The 23,311-nt window shown below is 45.9% G+C and overlaps 2 protein-coding genes across 4 annotated transcripts in view; one reads left to right on the forward strand and one right to left on the reverse strand.

The window, feature by feature from the left end:
• Positions 1 to 23,195, reverse strand: part of SLK (STE20 like kinase) — a 75,635-nt gene extending 52,440 nt beyond the window's left edge. For both annotated transcript variants that reach the window (XM_088448734.1, XM_088448733.1), the window contains exon 1: positions 22,089 to 23,195. In XM_088448734.1, coding sequence (XP_088304860.1) covers positions 22,089 to 22,238 — 150 coding nt within the window. In that variant the 5' untranslated portion in view covers positions 22,239 to 23,195. The remainder of the gene's footprint in view (positions 1 to 22,088) is intronic.
• Positions 22,975 to 23,311, forward strand: part of STN1 (STN1 subunit of CST complex) — a 64,813-nt gene continuing 64,476 nt past the window's right edge. Inside the window, exon 1 of one of the 2 annotated variants that reach the window (XM_088448736.1) lies at positions 22,975 to 23,063. The gene's annotated coding sequence lies outside the window, so the exon portion shown is untranslated. Of the gene's footprint in view, positions 23,126 to 23,311 lie in introns of both variants that reach the window. The other variant, XM_088448735.1, reaches the window with a different exon arrangement.

A 23,311-nucleotide genomic window follows, 5' to 3' on the forward strand; every position in this document is an offset into this window, starting at 1 on the left:
TTCTATTGTTTTTTATATGTACATAATGTTCCCATAAAAGGTGCAGTCACGTCTTTACGTTTTAGCGTGTTCTAATTAACACAATTAAAGAACACATTTTAAGGGGTTTATATACTCATAGATACACGCAAAGAGATATTAAAAGGACACATTCCCATTTTTTCAGTCACAAGTATAAAGTCACACTATTCCTTAGCATACACCATAATGGTGCAAGGATAACATCGCTGGGCACATTTTACAAAAAACAAAAAAAACACAATTATATATGTATTCTTTTATTTACTGAGGTAACGTTACAAAAAAAAAAATAAAATAAATTATATATATATAAGTGCTGTTACTCATAAATTTTGTTTTTGATTTTTAATACCCATTCTGGGTTGTCCTTCTAACAAAAAAACTGAACATTCTTAAGTGGCGACATTTGGGGTCTGTAATCTCATGAGTCACAAACAGGATAAGTGGTTTCCTCACAAATCTCAGACTGTCACAACTCAATGTTGCTCCACTGGATGAAGTCATATCTAATAATATGTAAGATGCAATGAAAAGCTGGAGGGGAAATAATGTCCGCTGCAGAGGGTATATTTACTAAAGTGAGAGATTTTAGAAGTGGAGATGTCGCCCATAGCAACCAATCAGATTCTACTTATCATTTATCTAGCACCTTCTAGAAGATAATAGCTAGAATCTGATTGGTTGCTATGGGCAACATCTCCACTTCTAAAAACCTGCACTTTAGTATATATACCCCTAGTTGTACACAGTGTATAGTATACACCCAAAGCTGCCTATTTGTCCTCTTATATTTGTGGGAAACTTCATGTTTCTCAGAAAATACAATGTATTGAAATGGAGTATAATCAACCAATGTTTTAATGGTCTTTTAGAGTTGTGCATCAGCTGCTCTGCCCCATATGACACACCTAACAAGCCAGCACAAAGGGGGCGATTCAAATCAACGTGAATTGAATAGCACCGGAAGCGAGCTCCAGGAGCTATTCAATTCAGTGCGCTGTGCGGTCGGAGAATGCCGGTTAACGCGCCATAACAAGGGTGTTAAGGCACGTTAGCCGGCATTCTCTGACCAAAGTGCTGGGCGCGCAGCTATTGTTGGCGCCGCGCTAAGCAGAAAAACAGCTGCGCGCTCGGCACTTTGGTCGGGTTTCTGCTCGCATCCCCAGGGGGTGCGAGAAAAAATCCTTAGCGCCCAAACAGCACGGTGTATTGAATGGCTTCGGGAGCTCCCTCCCGCGGCTATTCAACATCGCGTTGAATTGAATCGCCCCCTAATAGTCACAACTTTGTGTGAGAGATTGGTCGTGCAAAGTCCAGTTTTTTCACTTTCACTACTTGTCAAAGAGTAAATAGAACATATAAAGGACAAGTTGTATTACACTGCTTGGGCAGGTGCCATGGCTCCTCACACCAAACTGTCCTCTATACTGCACAGTGTGTAATGTTTACTTCCAGAAGCCAAGTCAATAAAGGAGTAAGCACAGCACTGGGGTCAATAAGAAAATAAGAAAGTGGCAGGAATGTCACACCATGCAGGTTACATACTGCACATACACGTTACCCTGTCCTGTTTGTTTATCTATTTATTTTTAGATTGAGCCGTTTTCATGTGTTTTTCAACAGCAGAACTAAAAAAAAAAAAAAAAAAAACAGCGCAAGAACCAAACAAAAATACACTGCATGCATGTCACACTTAAGGGGCCCATCCACTTGCAAACATAGAAACGACTCCACGATTATGACATTGTAATCGTGCAGTCGTTTCACAGTCTGGTGCTGTGCCTACCCTGAGATCAGTCGTTCAGTGTAGGCACATCAATCATCCCCAAACATGCTCAACCTGACGTTATCGTCAGGAATGACCAGCATGCTCGGGCGATGATTGATGTCGGAAACGACCAGCGGGAACGCGCATCACTGGTCGTTTCCGACAGTTACATCCCCGAAATGTGCCCGATTACTGAACAATTGCAATGTCATAATCGTGCAATCGCTCTATGTAATCGGGTAGTGGATACCCGGCATAACAGTAGCAATGATTACACTTAATGGGTCAGGATCAGAGAGCAAAGCATTACCCAGAGCTACAATCATAACCTTCATTTGATGAAACAAGAATGCAGGGAATACAGGGCTTGATTCAGAGCCGGACGTGGTGTAATGCGCAGCATTAGCTGGTTTTCTGGCGCGAAGCATAGTGGGGATAACAGATTCTGGGATACCTTTGTGTCTCAAGATAGTGGCCTCAACAGCCACCCAATTAAATGCAGCTGCGCTAGGTTGCAGGAGGTCCGGACGAAGTGGTAGGTGCCACATGTCGTCTGCTAAGAGAGTCCAAAGGTCCGATAACCAACTCCTCAGAGGCCAGTCCAGTGCCACGAGAATGACCGAGGCCGACTCGTGTTTTATCCGCTTTAGTAGACGAGAAAGTAGATGAATTGGAGGAAATAGGTAAACCATGTCGTAGGTCCAAGGAACTGTTACCCCGTCCACTGCCACTGCAGCCTGATCCCAAGTTCTGGACATGTATCTTGGTAGCTGATGGTTCAATCGAGATACCATAAGGTCCATCTGAGGCCGACCTCAATGACAGATCAAGGCTTGGAATACGTCCTGGTGAAGCATTCATTCCCCGGGGTGAAGATCCTGGCGACTAAGATAATCTGCTTTCCCAGTTGTCCACTCCCGGAATGAACACTGCCGACAGGATCACTGATTGACTCTCGGCCCACCTGAGAATCCGAGTAACTTCTCGCATCGCCATGCAACTTCGAGTTCCGCCCTGTCGAATGATATAAGCGACGGCCGTCGCGTTGTCCGACTGTACCTTCACCGGATGAGACCTTAGTAAATTTGCAGCTTCGAGCAGAGTGTTGTAAATTGCTCTGAGTTCCAAACACATTTATGGGCCACCGTCTTTCCTGTGGAGACCAACGTCCTTGAAACTGACAGTCTAGGACCACCGCTCCCCATCCTTGGAGACCGGCGTCTGCGATTATCCGATCCCACACTCCGCAACTTTGACCCGCCAATGTTGGGTTGCATCCACCTGAGAAGAGACACCCTGGTTGTCGGGGCCAAACGGAGCATTTTGATGTAGTAGTGAGACCCTGACCCCACTGTTAGGAAGTTCAGCTGGAACACATGGGAGTGGAATAGTCCGAATTGTAGTGCCTCGAAGGCAGCTACCATCTTTCCCAAGAGACGAAGACAAACCAGTAAAGACACCTTCTTCGGTCTGAGAACTAGCTGAACTAGTAGCTGAATGTCTCGAAGATTCCCCACTAAATCCAGCTGTTCCTGGTAGCATTAGAGGCTAAGGATTCTTCCAGACCATTAGCCCAAACCTCCATGGCTCGAGCCACCCAGCAAATAGCCATAGCTGGTCTGCACGTAGCCCCGAAAGGGAAAAGGCGGATTTAAGGCAGCTCTTTATTCTCTTATCTGTAGGATCCTTTAGAGACGACATGGAAGGCATCGGAAGAAAAGCGCTCTTTACTAAGCGTGCAATATGCGAATCCACAACCGGTGGAGTTTCCCATTTAAAGAAATAATTGTCAGCGAATGGATAAGTTGAGGCCAGATACCTCTGTGGCTGATAACGCTTCCCTGGCGTCTTCCACGCGTTCTCTAAGTGATTCACTAGTTGATCAGACAACGGGAATACATGTTCAACCGTCTTTTCTTCCATAAAATATGCATGTTTAGATTTAGGCGTGGGAGGCTCATCCTCCTCACTAATCAGGACTGCTTTATCAGCCTGTATTAGCCCAGTAATATTTAAACTTGACTTGACCTCCACTCCCTGAGGAGGGGACTCAATGACGGACTCATCAGGGAGTAGACCCTCATCTGATGTTCCATCCTCATATAGATTGGCCTGTGAGGGCCACCTGACCCTTTTCCTAGGTCTAGTGCTAGGTGCGTTAACCTGCCGCAACTCGGACGTACCTGGTAACTGTATTAATCCACTGTGGGTGTAGTACCTGTGTGGGTACATATATCGGCAGCAAGACCTGGGCTGGCAAAAGACGTTCTGCCATCTTTGTCAGTACCCCTGAAACATAGTCCCCTGGTAGCGGCTGTTTTGCGGCAAGAATAGCCATCTTTGTCAGTACCCCTGAAACATAGTCCCCTGGTAGCGGCTGTTTTGCGGCAAGAGTAGCAGAGGAAGCTGGAGGGGTATACATAACTGTTCAGAGGTTATGTCTCCTATTCTTAAAACTGCTGTACATTTCTTGCAATGCAGTCTATTAGTTGTCTGTCCCCCTGAAACATAGTTTCCTGGCTGCCACTGCTGTGCGTCAGAAGCCGCAAACAAAACCGGGGGTGCATAACAAAGCATACATACCTGCTCAGAGATTCTGTCTCCTGCCTTTAAAACTGCTGCATACTTCCCGCAAAGCAGTCTAGTAGTTGTTAGTCCATCATTGTTCCCTGGCTGCGGCTGCTGTGCTTCAGAAGCCGCAGACAAAGCTGGAGGGACATAACACCGCAGACATAATTTTTTAGAAACTATGGGCCTGATTCAGACCCGCTCGCAAGTGCTTGCAACTTCGCGTGCCCCCGGACACTCGTGATGTCAGTAGGTGGACTTCCTGCTCTATTAGAGCAGGAAGTTCACTGGGGCTTGCGGCCACGAGACCCTACCGTAAGGGTCTCGTCGCAAGCCCGATGGTCGCGATGGTCTTGACCATCATCTGGCCGCTCGCATAAGCTGTGGGTGGTCATCCACAGCTATGCGAGCGGCCAAGAGGCCACAACTTAAAAAACAAGCGCCTGCCTGATTCAGAGCAAGCACTCGCTTTTTGCGAGCGGCTCTGAATCAGGCCCTATGTCTCCTTCCTTTAAAGGGGCTGTACATTTCCTGCAGAGAAGTCTATTAGGAAGTCGAATTGACATAGCACTCTCACTACCAGACACTGGAGAGGATTACCACTCAATAGCTGTGATAAAAAAGGGCCACATCCTTGTGATTTTAACCACACCCACACAACACCAGCGCTTATGGCTCAAAATAGGACAAAGTACAGGAATAGCAGAAAAATCACTGACAGTTGAAATGAGAAATTTCAGACAGAGGTAGCATACAGTCACAGGCAAATGCAGAATACATAACAATAGCTGCATTTAAATGGCACTTACTGGTCAACTATAAAGACTTTTTTATGCGTCTAATAGGACAAAAGTGCTACCTACACTAACCACCCACAGGAGGAGAGGTATGTAGGGGGACCCGTGCTCCACACTGCCCCCTGAGATCTGCAACATCAGGAGAAGCATTCATTGGGGGTGGAGCCAGAAGTAGGAAGCGGTCACAGTTGTAGGCAAACCACGATGGAAAGACTTTCTGTACAGCAGGGAGGAGCAGCCTGTAAGACAGGGAAAGCAACCTCCCCATGCCGGCGTTTAACCCCCAGGACGCTGGAGTATAACCGCAAACTCCAGCCCACTGTCCCAGGTGGCTTAGTGTGGACGCAGGACTCAGTGCCTGGCTACACTTATTGTCAACCCCAGGGAGTCCCCAGCCCTGGAGGAAAAAGACTGCGCATCGGCACGCACCAACGCGGCACGTGTAGCTTACCTGCATCCCGGTTGTCCAGCCGCAGTCTAGGGAACCTCCAAGGTCTCCGCCAGCTAAAACCTCAGAGGCCCGCTGCGAAGCACGGATCAGTACCGGCGACCCAGCACCGGCGGGGTGAAGACGCAGTAGTGCGAACTTCCACTGGACTGTCTGCACTACTGCCTATAATGAAGAACTTCAGGGCTGTTTGCACCAAACAGCCCTACTTCGTGTTCAGTGACCGACTCTGGCCGGGCACCTAACGAAACGGAGGATCTCCCGGCCTGGGGGCAGGGTATAGGGGAAGGCCCCGATGCATCCTGGGAGAAGAAGACTTTAACTGCATGGTGTACAGATGACCTTGCATCACCTATAGCCCCCAAGGTTACCTGTGGACCTCCTATGGAACCCGAAGTAGAAAACAACCATTTTTTCGCCAACAAAAACGGCTACATTTTCACCATCAAACAGGCGATGAAAAACTGGAGAAATGTTTTCTCCATCCCAGACCAGGAAAAAAAAAGCAAAATCCCTATTTTGGGCTAAAAATGTGGGGACTTCTTTCAGAACCCTTTGAACAACACCCCCCCACCGATAAATTACAGGAAAAATAGTAAGTTGCGTACTATGGCGAATAACGACCGCTCAAATTTTGGGGAAAGGGCCACTAAAAACTCTTTTGCCGTTTACCAAATAAATCAAACTCCTGAGTTTCAGGTACTATGGGCGCGATTCAGAAGTTCAGTCGCTACGGGGCTCGCAACAAGATGGGGCGGCTGTCGATGTTGATTGACAGCTCGCCCCGTTTTGTGGGCTGGTAGGGGGGGTGGCCGGACAAACACAAGCATTTCCTTAGGAACGCTTGGCGTTTGTAGGTGGGGATACTGACATCACTAGTGATGTTAGTAGTGGACTTCCTGTTCTATTAGAGCAGGAAGTCAACTCGGCTTGCGGCAGCTAGACCCTACCCGAGGATCTTGTTGCAAGCCCGATGGTTGCGATAATCGCGACGGACTCCAGCCCGCTCGCACAAGCTGTGGGTGGTCATCCACAGCTTTGCGCGCGGCCTGAGTTAAAAAACAAAACAAACAAAAACGACCAGTTTCAGAGCGAGCGGCTCTGAATCAGGCCCTATGTCCTCAGGTAAATTAAGGACCTGCCTGACTGCTCAGATTAATGGCTCCACCTCCTGAGAACCGGATTCTAAATCTGGTGGTGTGGGCACATCATCTTTCAGAACCTCGTCCAATTCACCCTCATTTTCCTCTTGTGAGGGGTGTTCTTCATTAGTATCATTCGACTGGAGTACAGACGGTAGTGGACATTTTGTGACTGATTTTGATAGGAAGTGGATGGCATGCTACTAGCGAAACCCATAATCTGTACCAGGCTTTCCACTGATTTGCCAAGCCTGTTGCCCAGGGAGTCAACTAACTCTGACGTTAACTCCGCTATAACTACTGCTAGGTCAGAGACCCACAGAGGAGTGAGTGAGGTAATTGGCAAGGTAGTTACAATAAGAGGCGGATCTACTACTGTAGAAGCATCACATAGTGTAGAGCCAGTAGCATTTGGCTGTGTTTGTTTGTTATTGCACTTTGAACAAACATACATACATGAGAGAAGCTTTGGTGGTCCTGCCTATCATGTTAGAGATACACAGCCTCCTCACACAGAATCAGTAAATATACAGTAGAATCAGAAGGCTAATGGGACACAGAGGGGGAGATTCACACCACTCCCTTCCCTAATTACTGGATTCCCTGCAGCACCAGCCAATTATAAAACCCCAGTGTACTCACAGCCCTTTGAAAGGATCCTGTTGTAGAAGGGGCGTCAGGCGATGCCTTCTGTAAAACTGCGCCTGTACTCAGTCTGTAGGGAGGAGAGAAGCAGGCAGAAACGTGTGTGTTATGAGAATCAGCAATGTGATACAGCCACCTGTTGCCGTGCAGGGAGAGAGCCCGCACTGTCAAGCTCCGCCCCCTCCTTTTTCTCCGGCGCCAAGATGGCACCCTTGCCGACCTCAGCCTGTGTCACAGTCGCCTTGATCTGCCTCGCTGTCAGCGCTCCTTGCCAGTCTGAACCAGCGGGAGGTGGGGGCTAGTGAGAACCACACTCTCGCTGTAAAGGGGGAGGTAGGGTGTTAGGCGGAATATGGAGGACGCACAGCTGGGTTTAATACTCACTGCGCTCTCCAATAAAGACACACACTCCTCCTCTGTTGCTGCGGCGGTGAGGAGCGGTCAGGTGTTTTTAATAGAAGTCCTGTGCACTCCTGCCTGACTGAGTCAGGGCGCCAGGGACCCGGACCCACACCTTTAGAGAGATGGCGAAGGGTCCCTATTAGTAGTTCTAAATAAAGAGAAAATAAAAGTATACTGCTGGGACACAGCTTGTAGTGACCAGCTCCCTTGGCACTTTTTTGTAAACAGAGGGCTGGTGGGGCATAGAGGGAGGAGCTCCTCACTTCTAAATTATTTAAAGTACCAGCTTCAACAATCCACGCCTCTATACCCCAGTGTACTAAGCTTCCAGTGTCCCCTAGTGGATCTAAGAGAATATAATAATGTTGTATATGGCAGCTTAAACAGGAAAACAAAAAGAAAGAAAGCAGCTGAAACCAATGGGTGTAGAGCAACGACCCGACACAGCAAGAGTAACCTGGTTACAATTGCTCTTACATTTTGTTGTGACTCAGTCCCCATAAATAAGTCCTGCCTTTTCCTCATTATTGTCAAATCTCAGGGAGCAGAGGGTGGAAATATTTTCTTAGGCAACCGGCATTATAGCTATAGCTTTCCTTGAGCACCCTCGTTGCAAAAAAATATTTAGCAATATAGTGTTATTCATGCGCTGTAGTGTGTAGGAGATGGATCCATTACTGCTCCACTTACATGAGTGTTTCCTGACACAACTTAAGCACAGGCGTAGCACAGAGGCAGCATTGTTTATATAATGCTGTCTACAAGTAAAGTATGGAATATCCAGTGCACATCAGACCTATTTATAGAGGGTATTCTACATGCCGGCCTCCCCTTCATGTTATCTGACAAACATTTTCCATTGTGTGATCCTATAAAAACATTTCATATGGATAGAAATTACGGAGATTGAATTGTCAATGTAGACAGCTCCAATATTAGCCAGATTGTAAGCAGAAATGTCTACAGGAGACAAACAGTGTCTTTTAGGGATTCAGTATGAATTACCGCTGGCCGCCACCTGTCATTTAGCCCTTGCCGGGATTAGACAGTCGGGAAGTCGATGGTCGGGATTCCGTCCATCGGCTTCCCAACTGCTTCCCGTCTTTTAGGACTGACAGTTTCCTGATACCTCTCACCAAAATAACAACTGTTTGGAGAAGTGGAGAATTATAAATATCTACACATATGTGCGCACACACACATTATGGGAAGCAATCGGGAAGCCGACTGCCTATATACCGGCAGCCGGCTTCCCGACTGTCTTATCCCGGCAACGGTGAAATGCCGGGCGTCTAGATCTAGACGCCCGCATTTCCCCGACGCCGGGAGACCGGCGCCCGGCATCACGATCGTAGTGATGCCGGGCGCCGCGAGCGGACAGCCGCGGGGAAGGGGGAGGGTTAGGTTTAGGGCTCCCGGGGGGGAGTTAGGGTTAGGCACCCCCCGGGGGACTTAGGTTTAGGCAGCGGGGAAGGGGGTGGTTAGGGTTAGGCACTTGGGGGCGGCCGGCGGTATATCATACCCATTCCCACATTATATATATTAAATTAACATATACACATGAATCTCTATCTATCTACACAATCATGAGCACACTAGAATATTGGACCCAGCATTAATTTCTCCTGTTTGACAAGGGGAAAAAGGATTTCCTTAATTGGTGAAGAATTGGGTAACATCTAGCTAGTTATCTCATGCTGCCATACTCATAGATTAGTACATGCTGTAGTGATAAGAGGGAATGTTAGCTACAGTCAATGGGAGCTCATTAGCTTATTTTTAAAATCCTGTCAGAATTTGCATTGATAGGAAAGTAGTACAGGAAACGTCTGGATGGAGAGAGATCTGTGTACACATCAGATATGGAAAGCCCTTTTATCTTCATGGTAAATAAATACATCAGGAAGCTCTGCAAATATATAGGGATAATCAGGTACAGGGGTAAAAGTTCATGTAACTAACTTAGGGCAATCAGATGCTTGTTTCCAGCTTGTTAAATGTACTGGAACAACTAATAGAATCGGACTATTGTCACTGAATTATAGCACAATTTTTGGCCTTAATTATTCATAAATTCCCCCCTAACCTCATATTAATAATAAAATTACCATTATCGATAAGATTTAAAACCAAATTAAAAATTAGCATTGGAATATATTTATTTATATAGCATATTTCAGCATGGTCAAAATTGGGAACAGATATACGAGGTCTGTCTAAAAAGTTCGGTGAATGGTCCGATATATCTGTCTTCAACGCTTGCAACAAGGTCGCTCATGCGCGCCGACATACATGGAAATGTCTGGACCTGCCCCCAGTCCGGGTTTGCCCGAGGCCGCCACCGCACTGCCATTGCATTCATTTCAACAGAGTGTCCCGAGCAGCGTGCGTCGTACACAATGAAATGATGGCGTTATATATAAAACATGGTGCAAAAGTACAAAAATGGTTTTGCCCAATGTAAACAGAAGGTAATTTTTGGAGTGGAACTCAGTGAATGTAAGCAAACATCCGATTGACTGCTATGAGCAGTAGTAATTACTGTATTCCCTTCTACCAATGTTCCTAAAATGTTCCCCATCGTATTCAAATATGTCTATGTGTAATTGACACAATTCCTTAAGTGCATTACAGTATTGTCTTGTGGCTTTATTAGAGACAGTGTCAGGTCAATCAGCACGTGATAGGTCCCTTTGCCTCATTGTAATAAGAATAGTAGCATTGAGTAATGGAGAAGGGGGAGGGTTGTTAAAGTTTTTACTCACTGACCTGTATATATGGGGTCACACATAACTGATCATTTACTAGCACACAGCCAGCTGGTAAATGAGAAACAGTGTGGCTGACACAGTTGTACTAGTGTTAATGTAATTTTTAACTAGACTAACTGGCAATAAGGAAGAGTTTAGTACCAAGTAGTGAATCAATTCAATGCGATGAACGCAATTGCCATTAAAGACGGGCAAATGACGTCTATCCACATCACAAGTATTATGCTCGCACCTGTAAGATGTACACCGGAAATCTTGCGATGATGGGGGTATGGTAATTGGCTGATATGGGCGCAGTTTCCATCAAATACATTTCCCCAATACTGTTGTATCCAATAAGCTTAACATATGCATCTTAATGCACACAGGGCCTGATTCAGACCCGCTCGCAAGCGGGTCGATGGTGGCCCAGTGCGCATGCGCGAGACCCGGATAGCGACGGGCAAACCGCCGCTCCGGGTCTTGTACCAAAGGGAGCGCGCTGTCGATGTTGAGTGACAGCACGCCCCCTTTGGTGGGCGGGCCGGGGCTGCCCAGACGGAGGCGTTCCCATGGGAATGCCTACCGTCTGGGGCCGGCCCCACTGACATCACAAGTGATGTCAGTGGGAGTGCTTTCGGCTTTGGTAGAACCGAAAGCTCCCTAGGGCTTGCGGCAACGAGACCCTACCGCAAGCGTCTCGTAGCAAGACCGATGTGGGTGGTCACCCACAGCTATGCGAGCGGCCAGGAGGCCGCTCTGAAAAACAAGAAGGCCGGCCCTAATTCAGAGCGAGCGCTCTGTCAGAGCGTCCGGCTCTGAATCAGGCCCACTGAACATATGAAATGAACAGCTAACATTAGAGTTGTAGAACTAGATTATAAATTATTTGCACACAACCTGCACTCAGAGATTCCCAAGTACCAATACGCAATATTTTATTAGTAGTGCTACACCATTCTGTACCATTGCAATACATAGTATTTTCATGTATATTGACACTAGTACATTTTTTATTTACAATTTTTAGCAAATATTGACCCAGTCCTTCAAAACCATAGTTATTACCACTGTGTAAATATTATACAATCATCCCTATGCCAATACCTCCCCATATACACTGATATTGACATCATATAGTGTGGGAAATATTAAGGGGCTAATTGATTTAGCTGTGAGTCGGCTCGCAGCACGAGTAACAACAGCTATATGCCGCACTTATAGTAGCTCTGAACTTGCAGATTGTTCGTAGCCCTGTACAGCCGCTTACTGTAATCTGTGATTCCAAAGTGAGATTGGAGCCAGCTGAGGTGCAGTTTCCACGCAGCTGCAATATTCACCACGCCCCCTCTCCTAACTGAATTGACCCCATTATCTCTATAGCACATTTGACCTCTTTTTTTTGGGGGGGGGGGGGGGGGCGGGGGGGAGGGGATTTACTCAACTGTGTAGTGTCATTTCTACAGTATATGAAGGTTTGGGCGGAGTACACTTTCATGCTGGGAGAAGCTGTACACAAATGTTGCCATTTTGGGGGGAATTACATTTTTTTGTGCGTTCATAATGGGTGCCTGACAGAGCAATTAAATTGTTGCTCTGATCGAGCGCAAGTGCAGCGGACGCCCATTACTTATTGCACTTGGGCGCCCAAAACACAGAATTTTCGTGGATTTCTGCTCGCCACCTCAGGAGGGTGCGAGCAGAAATTTGGGCGCCTGCGGTATTTGCACTCGATTACAGCAACAATTGAATTACTCCCCACCCCCCATGCGTCAGAGCTTACAATGGTAAACTAAATAATGTAGGATCTTTTAAGAATCCAGAGAAATTTGCGCATCCCCTAATATCAGTGAAAATAACTTCCAAAAGTCAGGCTCCATTAGTCATGGTTTTCACCTTAAGGTGCGTATCCACTAGACGAGAAAAATGAGCGATGCCGACAACGACCAGCGGGAACGTGCATCGGTGGTTGTTGCCGTCATTTTTCTCGTTCATCGCCCGAACAGGTCGGTCAACCTGACGATATAGTCAGGTTGAGCATGTTCGGGGATGAGGGAGGGTGCCTGCACAGAACGACATATCGTTCAGTGTGGGCACTGCATAGCAGAACGATTATGATACTATTATCGTTCAGTCCTTCATTGTCGGCAAGTGGATACGCGCCTTTACCTCCTTGATTTAAAGGGTTACATTTTATCCTTCATGTTTTCTGTTAGCTAGTGGGAATTGTTACAGATTTACGTTCAGATTTTCTCTGTAGAAACACTGATATTAAAATGATACACCCCCAATATTTGTGCTGCCTCTCTAGATCTTTTAGCTGTAAGGATTAATTGTTGCATCACAGTAAATAATAAAAAAAAATACAAAATAAAGCTAGTTAAGAGTCAAGCAAAAATTTCACTGACCATTATGGCCTTGCAAAGAGGCCAAATTGGACAATATAAAGCTGTACTGAGCTGCTGGATCGGAAAATGACAATAATATTCTCACCTTGACTGATTATCCTATTTCTATACGATGGTTATTATGGAAGTATCATTGCTGTAGCTATGTACATTTGTTTATCATAAAAGTAGTCCGGGCTGCCTGGTAAATTATATTATAATGCAATCTTCAGCAACCACGTTAGGAACAGCTTTTCTGGCTGTTTATCTTTCAAGAGAGGCAGCAGATAAACCTTAATACTAAATAACAAATCATCTAATTGAATGGGGGATATACGTTTCAAGTTGATATAAGTGGACTTCCCTTGTAAAGTGAGAATTTTGGAGAATAATAAGAGTTGAAAAAAAGCTTCGGAACATGAAGTTTATAATATCTGTCACGTTAAGTAGAAGCAGGTCTGGACTAAAGTAAACAGGATCCTGAGTAATAGATCACAATGGACTTTTCTGCCTGTAATCGTACAATAAAGTTACATGGCAGGAGGTGTCCTTAACTACTAATCAAATCTAGAAATGAGTTGACAGCTGTATCTTATGACACTTTTATGATTCTGTACTCAGCATTAACATACTGACCTCCAGAGACCTGCCTGCTGAGCCACAGTAACATCAGCGCTGTCAGTCATCCTTTAGTATCTCTCCTTCCCCAACACCAAAGGAAATGCCTCCACCAATCACAAGACTGCTCTATCCTTGCACTCATGGAAAGGCAGCTCAGGAAGGACAAAATCTCTCAACCAACCCTGCTGTAAGCTATCTTTGATGTAGGGGTGGGAGGATGGACTTACAGCCCCAGCATAGAGCCACTTCTGTGTGGTTCTATGGAGCGTCAGCATGCTAGTATAGTTACTGACAGGTCAGCAAGAGGAATAGAGCAGGTGATATACATTAAACACAACATTTCACAGCAATTAGGTGCTTTCAAATGCAATTGTTTGGTTTTCACAAAGCATTCTAATTTTCATTCTTCTAGCTGTGGTAACGAGCTCTCAGAAACATGAATCACAGGAAGGTTACAGGTTTCCTGTATTTAGACCAAAAACAGAACTACAAAAAAGCTAAATGTATATTTATAACTACTCCCCCCCCCCCAAACAAAAATGATATTAAATTAATTGTAAAGTGCAGTAACAGGTGGCACATATTATTACATTTAACTTAATGAAGATCTGTTGAGTTCCTATTTTCAGTTTGTGGGGCACAACGAGCTATATACATTTACATTGGAATATAAAAAAAAAAAAAAAAAAAAAAAAGAGGGGGAACCGTGACAACTGTGAATTACATACATTGGTAGCCTCCCCCTAGTGTGGGGGGTCAGCCCTGGCACCTGTAAGGAATAAGAAAGATGTATGCACATGGGTGCAGGGCATATTTCCCTCCATCTAAGCAGCTAGCACTGAGTACAGCAGAGTACATGGACACTGAGTCTAATGACTAATGTAAGGGAAACAGACATTATGGACACTGCAGATCAGAGCAAAGGCAACAAATGTTCATGCTCCATCCGGTTTGAATGGCCCTTATAATTATCACGGGGATCAATGACCCATTTTTTTTTTATTTTTTTTTAAAAAGGACAACAGTTTTTAAATAATATTCGTAATAAAGGGACTATGGGCCTGATTCAGACCCGCTCGCAAGCGGGTCGATGGTGGGGCATTGCGCACGCGCGGCGTGTGCAAGCTCTGGAGCAAGAGATATTCTTTCGCTCTGGGAGTCGCTACAAACGGGGTAGCTGTCGATGTTGATCGACAGCTCGCCCCGTTTTGTAGTCAGGGTGGGGGGGGTGGCTGGACAAACGGAGGCGTTCCTGAAGGAACACCTGCCGTTTGTGGGCAGCCCTACTGACATCACGAGTGATGTCAGTAGTGAGCTTTCGGCTCTATTAGAGCCAGAAGCTCACTGGGGCTTGCGGCAGACGAGACCCTACCACAAGGGTCTCGTCGCAAGCCCGATGGTCGCGACCATCACTTGGTCGCTCGCTAAAGCTGTGGGTGGTCACCCACAGCTTAGCGACCGGCCAGGAGGCCGGGTTATTTAAAACAAAGCGGCTGCCCTGATTCAGAGCGAGCGCTCGCTTTTTGCGAGCGGCTCTGAATCAGGCCCTATATACCTAAGAAATGTGTCTGTGTTTTACCATCGCATATCCAGAAACATGTTTTGCATGAACTCATGTAAAACCCATTAGCAGTTTTTAGCTTAATCTGTTCTTCAAAATGCAGTTCTAGCATGGAATTGACAGCTTTCAGAAATTGTAGGTGTATAGTACAACATACATTGTTCATTCCAAACATGCTTTCAATAGCAATACTAGCGGGAATTCAATTGTTTACTCGGGCCCACAGCTCCTGTATAAAATGATGGGCGTTTGTGCTACTGGGCACCAGTGCAGCGGGGGTCCATTACTTATCACATATGTTGCGCCCAAACGCACTGGGACCAGCCACGTAAAGCATATAAATCCGTGCAAACTACCAAACATCCAAAAGCCCAATTATGGGCGGACTTCTGCTCGCCACCTCAGGAGGGTGCGAGCAGAAATAATAGGCGCCAGCGGCACAAACAATGACTATTGCCCGTCACTATAGATGAGAGCTGCTGGCGTGAGTAAAAAATGTAAATCCCCCCCAATGAACACAATAACATTAGCAGTTTTGCAGCAAATACAGTAGTATAACGGGCATTAACAAACAAAACAGGACCCTGCTCACAAGCATACAATCAAAGGTTGCCATAAGAAAAAAATGCTTACTGGGGTTATATGTCCCAGTCACACAGTATTGTTGGTTTGTGAGCGAGTAGGTTGTTTGAGTATGAAAAGAGAATATAGGTTTTGCAAATGCTGTGCACTGTAGTGGTAATTGTGTTGGGGATGTAGAAAGTATGGCGGCTAACGGGATGGCGGCTATTGAAATCCCGACGCCGGAAGCCCAACCCGGGACTAAAGATACACATCAAAATCCCGACGCCAGTCTAGATCCTGATGACGGAATCTCGACAGCCGCCATCCCGATCGCAAGTACACCGGCGCGACTTTGCTGTTAGCCACTGGGTGGGGGTGGGGTGGGAGGGTTAGGCACTAAGTGGGTACGGTTAGGTTTAGGCACCAAGGGGGAAAGTTATAGTGCAAGAAGGGAGGGTTAGGAGGAGAAGGGGAGAGGGTTAGTATACTTACCCGACCTCTGACGGGATACCGGGCATTGGGATGCCGCTGTCTGCATCCCGACTGCCGGTATTTCATACCCAACCCATTGTGTACAACCTTTTAAAGAGGTAGTTTGAGAAACTAATATGCTTGCGTGAAGAGGCGACGTGTCAGGAAATGCCTGAAGGTTTGTGGCTAGCGGAAAGTCTTGTTGTACAAGGGAGCAAATTCCAGAGTGGATTCAGTCGTAGAAAGTTCAGTGACCAGGAATAGAAGCAAGTAATGAGCGTGGATGAGAAGCTTTGATATTGGGCAGAGAGGTTGGGTCGAGTTGGGGAGATATGTTTTGACACAAGTGAAGAGATAAGGGTTTGCACAACATTTTTACTAGCTTTGTATGTTAGTAGAAGTATTTTAGATGGGCTTGAATTGAACTGTATTTCAACATATTATGAGGAAAAATCAGTGCTTCCCAAACACCAACAAGTCCAAAATTATTGTAATATCTCACACATCTGCGTCATGCAAGCTGTTCTACCACACACAATGCCACACTGTCTGGTTGTATTAGCTTCTGTAAAATACAGCTGCATTCAAAATAGTATGTAATGGTGAAAATCTGCTAAGATGAAGTCCAGTAAGGAGAGAATTGCAATAAACAATGTAGGAAATGATGAGTGCATGAATTAAAGGATTTGCAATGGAGATGTGTGTGTATTTTGGAGAGAGCTTAGATATGTATTGGATGTGGGAAACAAAAGATTGGTCTAAGATGAAGGAAGACACCAAGGCAGTGAGTTTGAGCCGTGTGGTTTCTGGTTGTGCTGTCAGATATCAGACAAGTTGTTTCGATTGACTGGTGAAACAACGTATTAGCTCAGTGTTTTCAGAGAACAAGTTTGAGATGGTGAGTAAACAGCAAGTTTTAGGAAGCCATTAAAATCAATAGAAGTGACTTCCAAAAGTTAGATGTCAATAGTAAATGCTTAGGTACCAGCTGCAGGCATTTATCCAGTACCACAGACATTTGGTTGACAGATTTGCCGAGCAACAGATTTAGTAAGTATGTGCATACACATTTACCAGTCGGCCAGAGGAAGCACTGTTGACGTAATTGTAACTGCTTGCTGTGGCCATGTGTACACACTGGCAGATGTGAATGATATAGCTGCAAGAAATATTGTATCTGCCGTGCTGCACGTTCGACATGATATAGGACGTCGTTCACAGATATATTGCGTGTATACAAGCACCAATGATCGGGATGATACATTGTTCATTGGCTGTGCAACAGATATATCGCCCAGTGTGTACCCATCATAAGTCTATTTGCAAGAACCAGTATTCTCGTAATGAGAATATAGGCCCTGATTCGGACCCGGTCGCTGAGACAGAGCGCTCGCTCTGAATCAGGGCCGGGCTTTTTTTTTTTTTTTTAGAATGGCCTCCTGGCCGCTCGCATAGCTGTGGGTGACCACCCACAGCTACAGCGAGCGGCCATGATGATGGTCGCGATGGTCTAGACCATCGGGCTTGCGACAAGACCCTTGTGGTAGGGTCTCGTGGCCTCCACCCCCGAGAGCTTTCGGCTCTCCAACGCCAGCCCCAGACGGTAGGCGCTCACATGGGAACGCCTCCCTTTGGGCAGCCACCCCCCCAGCCCGCCCACCAAAGGGGGCGAGCTGTCACTCAACATTGACAGCTCGCCCTCTTTGTTGCGAGACCCGGGGCAATGGAGTGCCCGTTGCTATCCGGGTCTCACGCATGCGCACGACGGAGCCGGCTCCGCCGTGCGCATGCGCAGTGGCCCACCATCGACCCGGTTGCGAGCGCACAGCGCTTGCGACCGGGCCTGAATCAGGCCCATAGTTTCAAGCCAACAGAAAGACAATTGACTTGTAATTTAGCTCATGAATTTAGGCTCGTTTATAAGATACCCAAACCATACTCTTATTCACGCTGAGCTATTCTTTCCATAGTTCTCACACAAAACTTACATGTATTCTACACTATACGGAGCCAATCCTCTGACTACCAGACTACAGTTCTATGTAACCCCACTAAGCACTTTCCCCACTGCAATCCACCCAGGCCAATATGCATTCTGTGACAATTAATCTCATGTACTCAAACTCCTATTTAAGATCGTAAGGAGCGATGCCAATGTTGCAGTGATCACATCAGCCGCACTTACGGTAATCCCTAAATCGCAGTTTAATATGCCTATGGGGCCTAAAATGCACAATTTAGAGACAAAACTGGAGCAATTCAGTATGCTGTTGCTCCAAATTGAATTACCCCAAAGTTTGTGTGCAGGTCATGATTACCTATGTACCTGTCTGTTAATACTTTTTTTTTATTACCGTGTTTTGTTTATTCCCCATTGTAAAGCGTTCTGTAGGCGGCTGCTGTATAAATAAATACTAATACATTATATTAGCTACTAGTGACTTTAATTGGAATGGAAATAGCCCCCACATAAAAATAATGTGTCCAATTAATGACAAGCAAACGTAAAATGCTCCTATCTTTTTTCAGCTCCATTCTAGGACCCAAACAATCACTTGGCTGTATAACGTGAACTTCTGCCAACAGATTGAATGACTGAAACTGGAAGCTCCTTGGCAGTCTGGGGTGAAAAGGAAACAGGGGGTGTGGAGTGGTTTAACAGATCAATCTTTCCTTGCTGTCTCAAACGGGGGATTTAGTTACTTCCTATAGAGCAGCACCACATTCTACTACTTTCCCATAGCAAAATGACACTTTCATTAGTCCCTTGCAAGCTGTGTAAGTTCAATAGGCACAGCTCAGGAAGTGCTGGCTCAGAAGACAAGAAAGCTAAATTAACTTTGGTGAACATTAAATGGGGAATTATGGTCTAGAGGGAAATGCAATTTCCTCTGCATTTCTGTCCTTAAGTACTGAAACTCAGTACACTGCAGTCTTCCTATACAGCGCTGATCAAACATCGTGATGGAATCGATCCCATCAGTTATTTCTTTCAGAGGAGCCTATTGTATTCTACAACCTTAACTGTATAACAATGCACTGATGTAAGTGCAGCATTAACCATAAAGCATACATCCAGAAATACTTTACTCTCATTGTACATTTATAAAAAGAAATGAATGATTGTCATTACATTCTGTGGTGGGTATGCAATTATTTTGTGCTGCCCACAGCTCCCATCTAAGTGGATGGGAGCAATTCAATTGTTTATGCTAATGGGAGAGTGCCACAGGGGCGCCCATTATATCTGCTCACAACGTCCTGAGGTGGCAAGCATAAATCCGTGATATCGTTTGGGCAGTGCACCCATTACTTTGCACAGGTTTAGCTACACACGGTGCATTTGGGCACAACATGCGCGATAAGCAATGGGTGCCCTTTGCACTCACTCCTATCTGCAAAACAACTGAATATCGCCCTATGGATGCCCATTACTTATGGACGGACGCAAGAAAACAACTGAATTCCCCCTTATATGCATAAATAACTGTTCTCACTGGATGCAAAAAAAAAAAAAGCTTTAGATGCAGAGAAATTATACAGATGTGTACACATAGACCTTTGTTCAAATCGCATCAAAAAGCCCCGTGTGGCATGCCACGGACGTTGCCACGCCAAAACTCTGGCTAGAGACTTCTCAAAATATGCGACCTATTCTAATCTCTAATGCAACAAAAATACAATGCCAGGGTACACTGAATACCGACACTGGCATTTCATGTACGCGTGCAACTCAGTCACTAATCTGGGTAAAAAAGCAAACAACAGAGAACCAATACGAACTACCACGCCACGTATCATTATGCTGAACCTGCCACTTTATACCATTGCCTTTGCAACAAAAGTACTAAACTAGTGTCCCTGGTAACCTGTGAGCAATTGTGTGTGACAAAGTAAATAGACGTCTCCATGACAGGGCTCTACATCATGCCAAGCGTCTCGAGTCATATGGCACAAAAACGCTAGCTGAAGGAGGACACAACTATAAGGAGTATATTTACTAAAGTGAGTTTTTAGAAATGGAGATGTTGCCCATAGCAACCAATCAGATTCTACTTAACATCTAACTAGCACCTTCTAGAAGATAATAGCTAGAATCTGATTGGTTGCTATGAGCAACATCTCCACTACTAAAAACTCTCACTTTTTATAAATAAACCCCTAGGTGTCTAATTCATCAATAAATTCATTTAGATACTTGTGACTGAATTAGGGCCCTTGTACTAAATACACTGCAAGATAAATATTTAAATAAACTGCAAACAATAAAAGAACCTCTGAGGAGGTGTATAATATAAGGAATTAATTTGTACACGGGAGAATCACCACAATGTGAGTAGACAAGAAAATATATTAAAGACCATAACGATTACAGTGTCAAAGTATTATAGTTTACAATGGTAAATGTTGACCTTTGCACAGCAATACAGGATCAGAATGTGCCACAGTTTAGAGAAACCTTGTTATATTTTTGGATTAGAAAATCTCCTTTACATGTGAACTGTGGTATGATTTGGGGAGGGTTAGGAGGTAGAAGGGAGAGGTTGCCTGACTCATAGGAAGTATTTCACCAAGCCTGTCCAAGTACAGAACACTTCAGCCAGTCTGACACTACACGGTCACATACCAGCTAACTTTTATATATTGACAGGTCCAAGTATTTGAGGAAGGAGGCGTTTTAGAAGTTTCATAGAAGACTGACATATGGATTTAAGGTGTCTAAACACATACCGATTTTTTACATGATCTGGCCGATTCCGACGCATCGGAACAACAGATTGTGTAAAAAATGCCCGAATCGTGAGTCCCACGATCACGATGCGAGTCCCCACTGGTCGCACATCGCATTGTCAGATCTGCCATGCTGTAGGGCAGATCTGAGAATCTCGGACGCGATGCACTGTAAAAGGTCTGGATGCATGATAGATCTTATGAAGATTGGACACCAAATCATGTGCAGAGCTGCCGGGGACAGTTTCAAAGGAAATCGTACACATCGGCTGATCGTGAGCACATCGCTATAGGTGGCCATACACGGCACGATATAGGTGCTATATCATGCTGTGTATGGGCAGGATATCGTACCTGATATCGTGCTGTGCGCTCCTGCAGGATCGCATATCGCATCCCCAGATCTTCTCGCATGTTCATCTGATCTGGGATGCGATGTACGATCCCATTCAGATGGAGGAGCCAGCATATCGTGCGGTCAACGGGGACCGCATGATTGCCGGTGGTGACAGCACGATCTGTCTGCTGACGAATCGGCAGTCGCACTACATGGTGCATCGCCTTATGTGTGCGCGCACCATAACTTTCTCTAGCATTACCAAGTAGGTCTTTTGCCTTGGGAACTAGAATTAGGCCAATAAATTAGCAAATTGCTAGAATCACCATTATGCTGTGCTAAAAGTGGTGTTGTTACAAAAGCAGAAAGCACTGATGTGGTGAAGGAAGCACTGACAGTCATGCAGGTCTTGTGGACAACACAAGAATAGTAAGTAAAAGGATAGCACAGCATTTGCAAATGTTTCAGCTGCAAAACCTTTTTCATCAGAAAGGGAGTATGGGAAGGGATTCCCTCCTCTATACATCTGCCCACTATTGTCAGAAGGAGTTTAAATACTCTATCACCCTGACACAGATGTGCCTTCCTGTTTATTTTATTAACTTTTGGTTTCCTCTCCCGTCCTAGGCAGGGCTTTTCAGCTTAATCGTCTGCTAGGAGTTAATTATTATATTGCTATGTGACACAGTAATCACAGCTAATATTTCAAAATTAATCAAAGATGGTAAAACAGGTCTGGACCGGTCACTCCTCAGTTATTTGTGGAACTACAGGTCCCAGCATGGACCCATTGGCCCGCAACAAGGCTTTGGAAGCCTGATGCAAACAGATAATCTTGGCTCAGACAGCCTTCTTCCTGCTACACAGCCTCTCACCTTAAACACTTTCCCAAAGGCTCCATCGCCCAGCTCTCCTATGATCTCCCAGACCTCCTCTGGGTTCTGATCCCGCTTGACATGCTCATACTGCTTCTTCTTCTTCTCTCCACCCAGCTTAAAGATCTTCCGAAAGTTAAAGAAAGACATTTCCTCTCTGCTGGTGGCTGCTCCCCTAACCTCAACCCTGGGATTGGGAGCTGTATGTGTAACCACAATCAATGAGGGGCTGTGGGCTTCATGCCCAGCAAATAAAAGGGGAGAGGGAGCACCCTGGCGATAGACCAGTAGAACCCGCTTGATCCCTCTGTTGATATCCTGGTATATCCCACTGGATCACTCTCTTGATATTCAGGTAGATCTCACTTAATCCATCTGTGCAAATACAGGTAGATCCGAATTGACCCCTCTGTGGAGGTACAGGTAGATCTCACTTGATCCCTGTGGAGATACAGGTAGATCCAACTCGATCCCTGTGTGGAGATGCACACAGATTCCACTTGATCTCTCAGTGGAGAGACAGGTGGATCCCACTTGATCCCTCAGTGGAGAAACAGGCAGATACCACTTGATCCCTCAGTGGAGATACAGGGAGACCCTGCAAGATCTCCTTAATGATAAACAGGCGGCTCCTGTCTCGTGTTGCCGGTTTCCTTGGTGATGGGTGAGTAGATCCCGGATCAGGTCCCCGGTGGATCCCGTCTAGGTGATTACTGACTGCGAGGACTGTCACAGCATCAGCGCCCGGTCCCCTAGGATGATGTCCCTGAGAGAAGGAGGAGGGTTTACCAGCAGACACCTGCACCAGGTCCTATCCGCAGGCCGCGGCTAGCTCACACATTGCTGCCAGGCCCAGCCCATCACACGGACGCGGCCCGCCGGGGGGGAGGAGGAGGAAGAGGCGGAGAGATGAGCCAGAGCCCGCGCCCCCCTGGCAGCCACCCGCAGGAATTATTATCCAGTTGCTGGTACAAGGTGAGACCGACTCAGCGGACTGACAGAGGCCGGAGCCCGGGCGTGTGCACCTGGAGTCGGGGGTAACGAGCGCCGCGTACCGTGCTGTATACACCGCTGCAGGGCCGGGGCCTGTGTGTCACTCTGTGCGCGTCCCCGCACCCCAGCTCAACCCGCTGTCACTCAGCCGGGAGCGCGCATGCGTCTCCTTAGTAACACCTTTTTTTTTTTTTTTTTTTTTCCGTTAAAACTTTAATAGTTGTAAACAG

This window comes from Taudactylus pleione, unplaced genomic scaffold, assembly GCF_031769625.1.
Source record: "Taudactylus pleione unplaced genomic scaffold, aTauple2 ptg000464l, whole genome shotgun sequence".
NCBI lineage: Eukaryota > Metazoa > Chordata > Amphibia > Anura > Myobatrachidae > Taudactylus > Taudactylus pleione.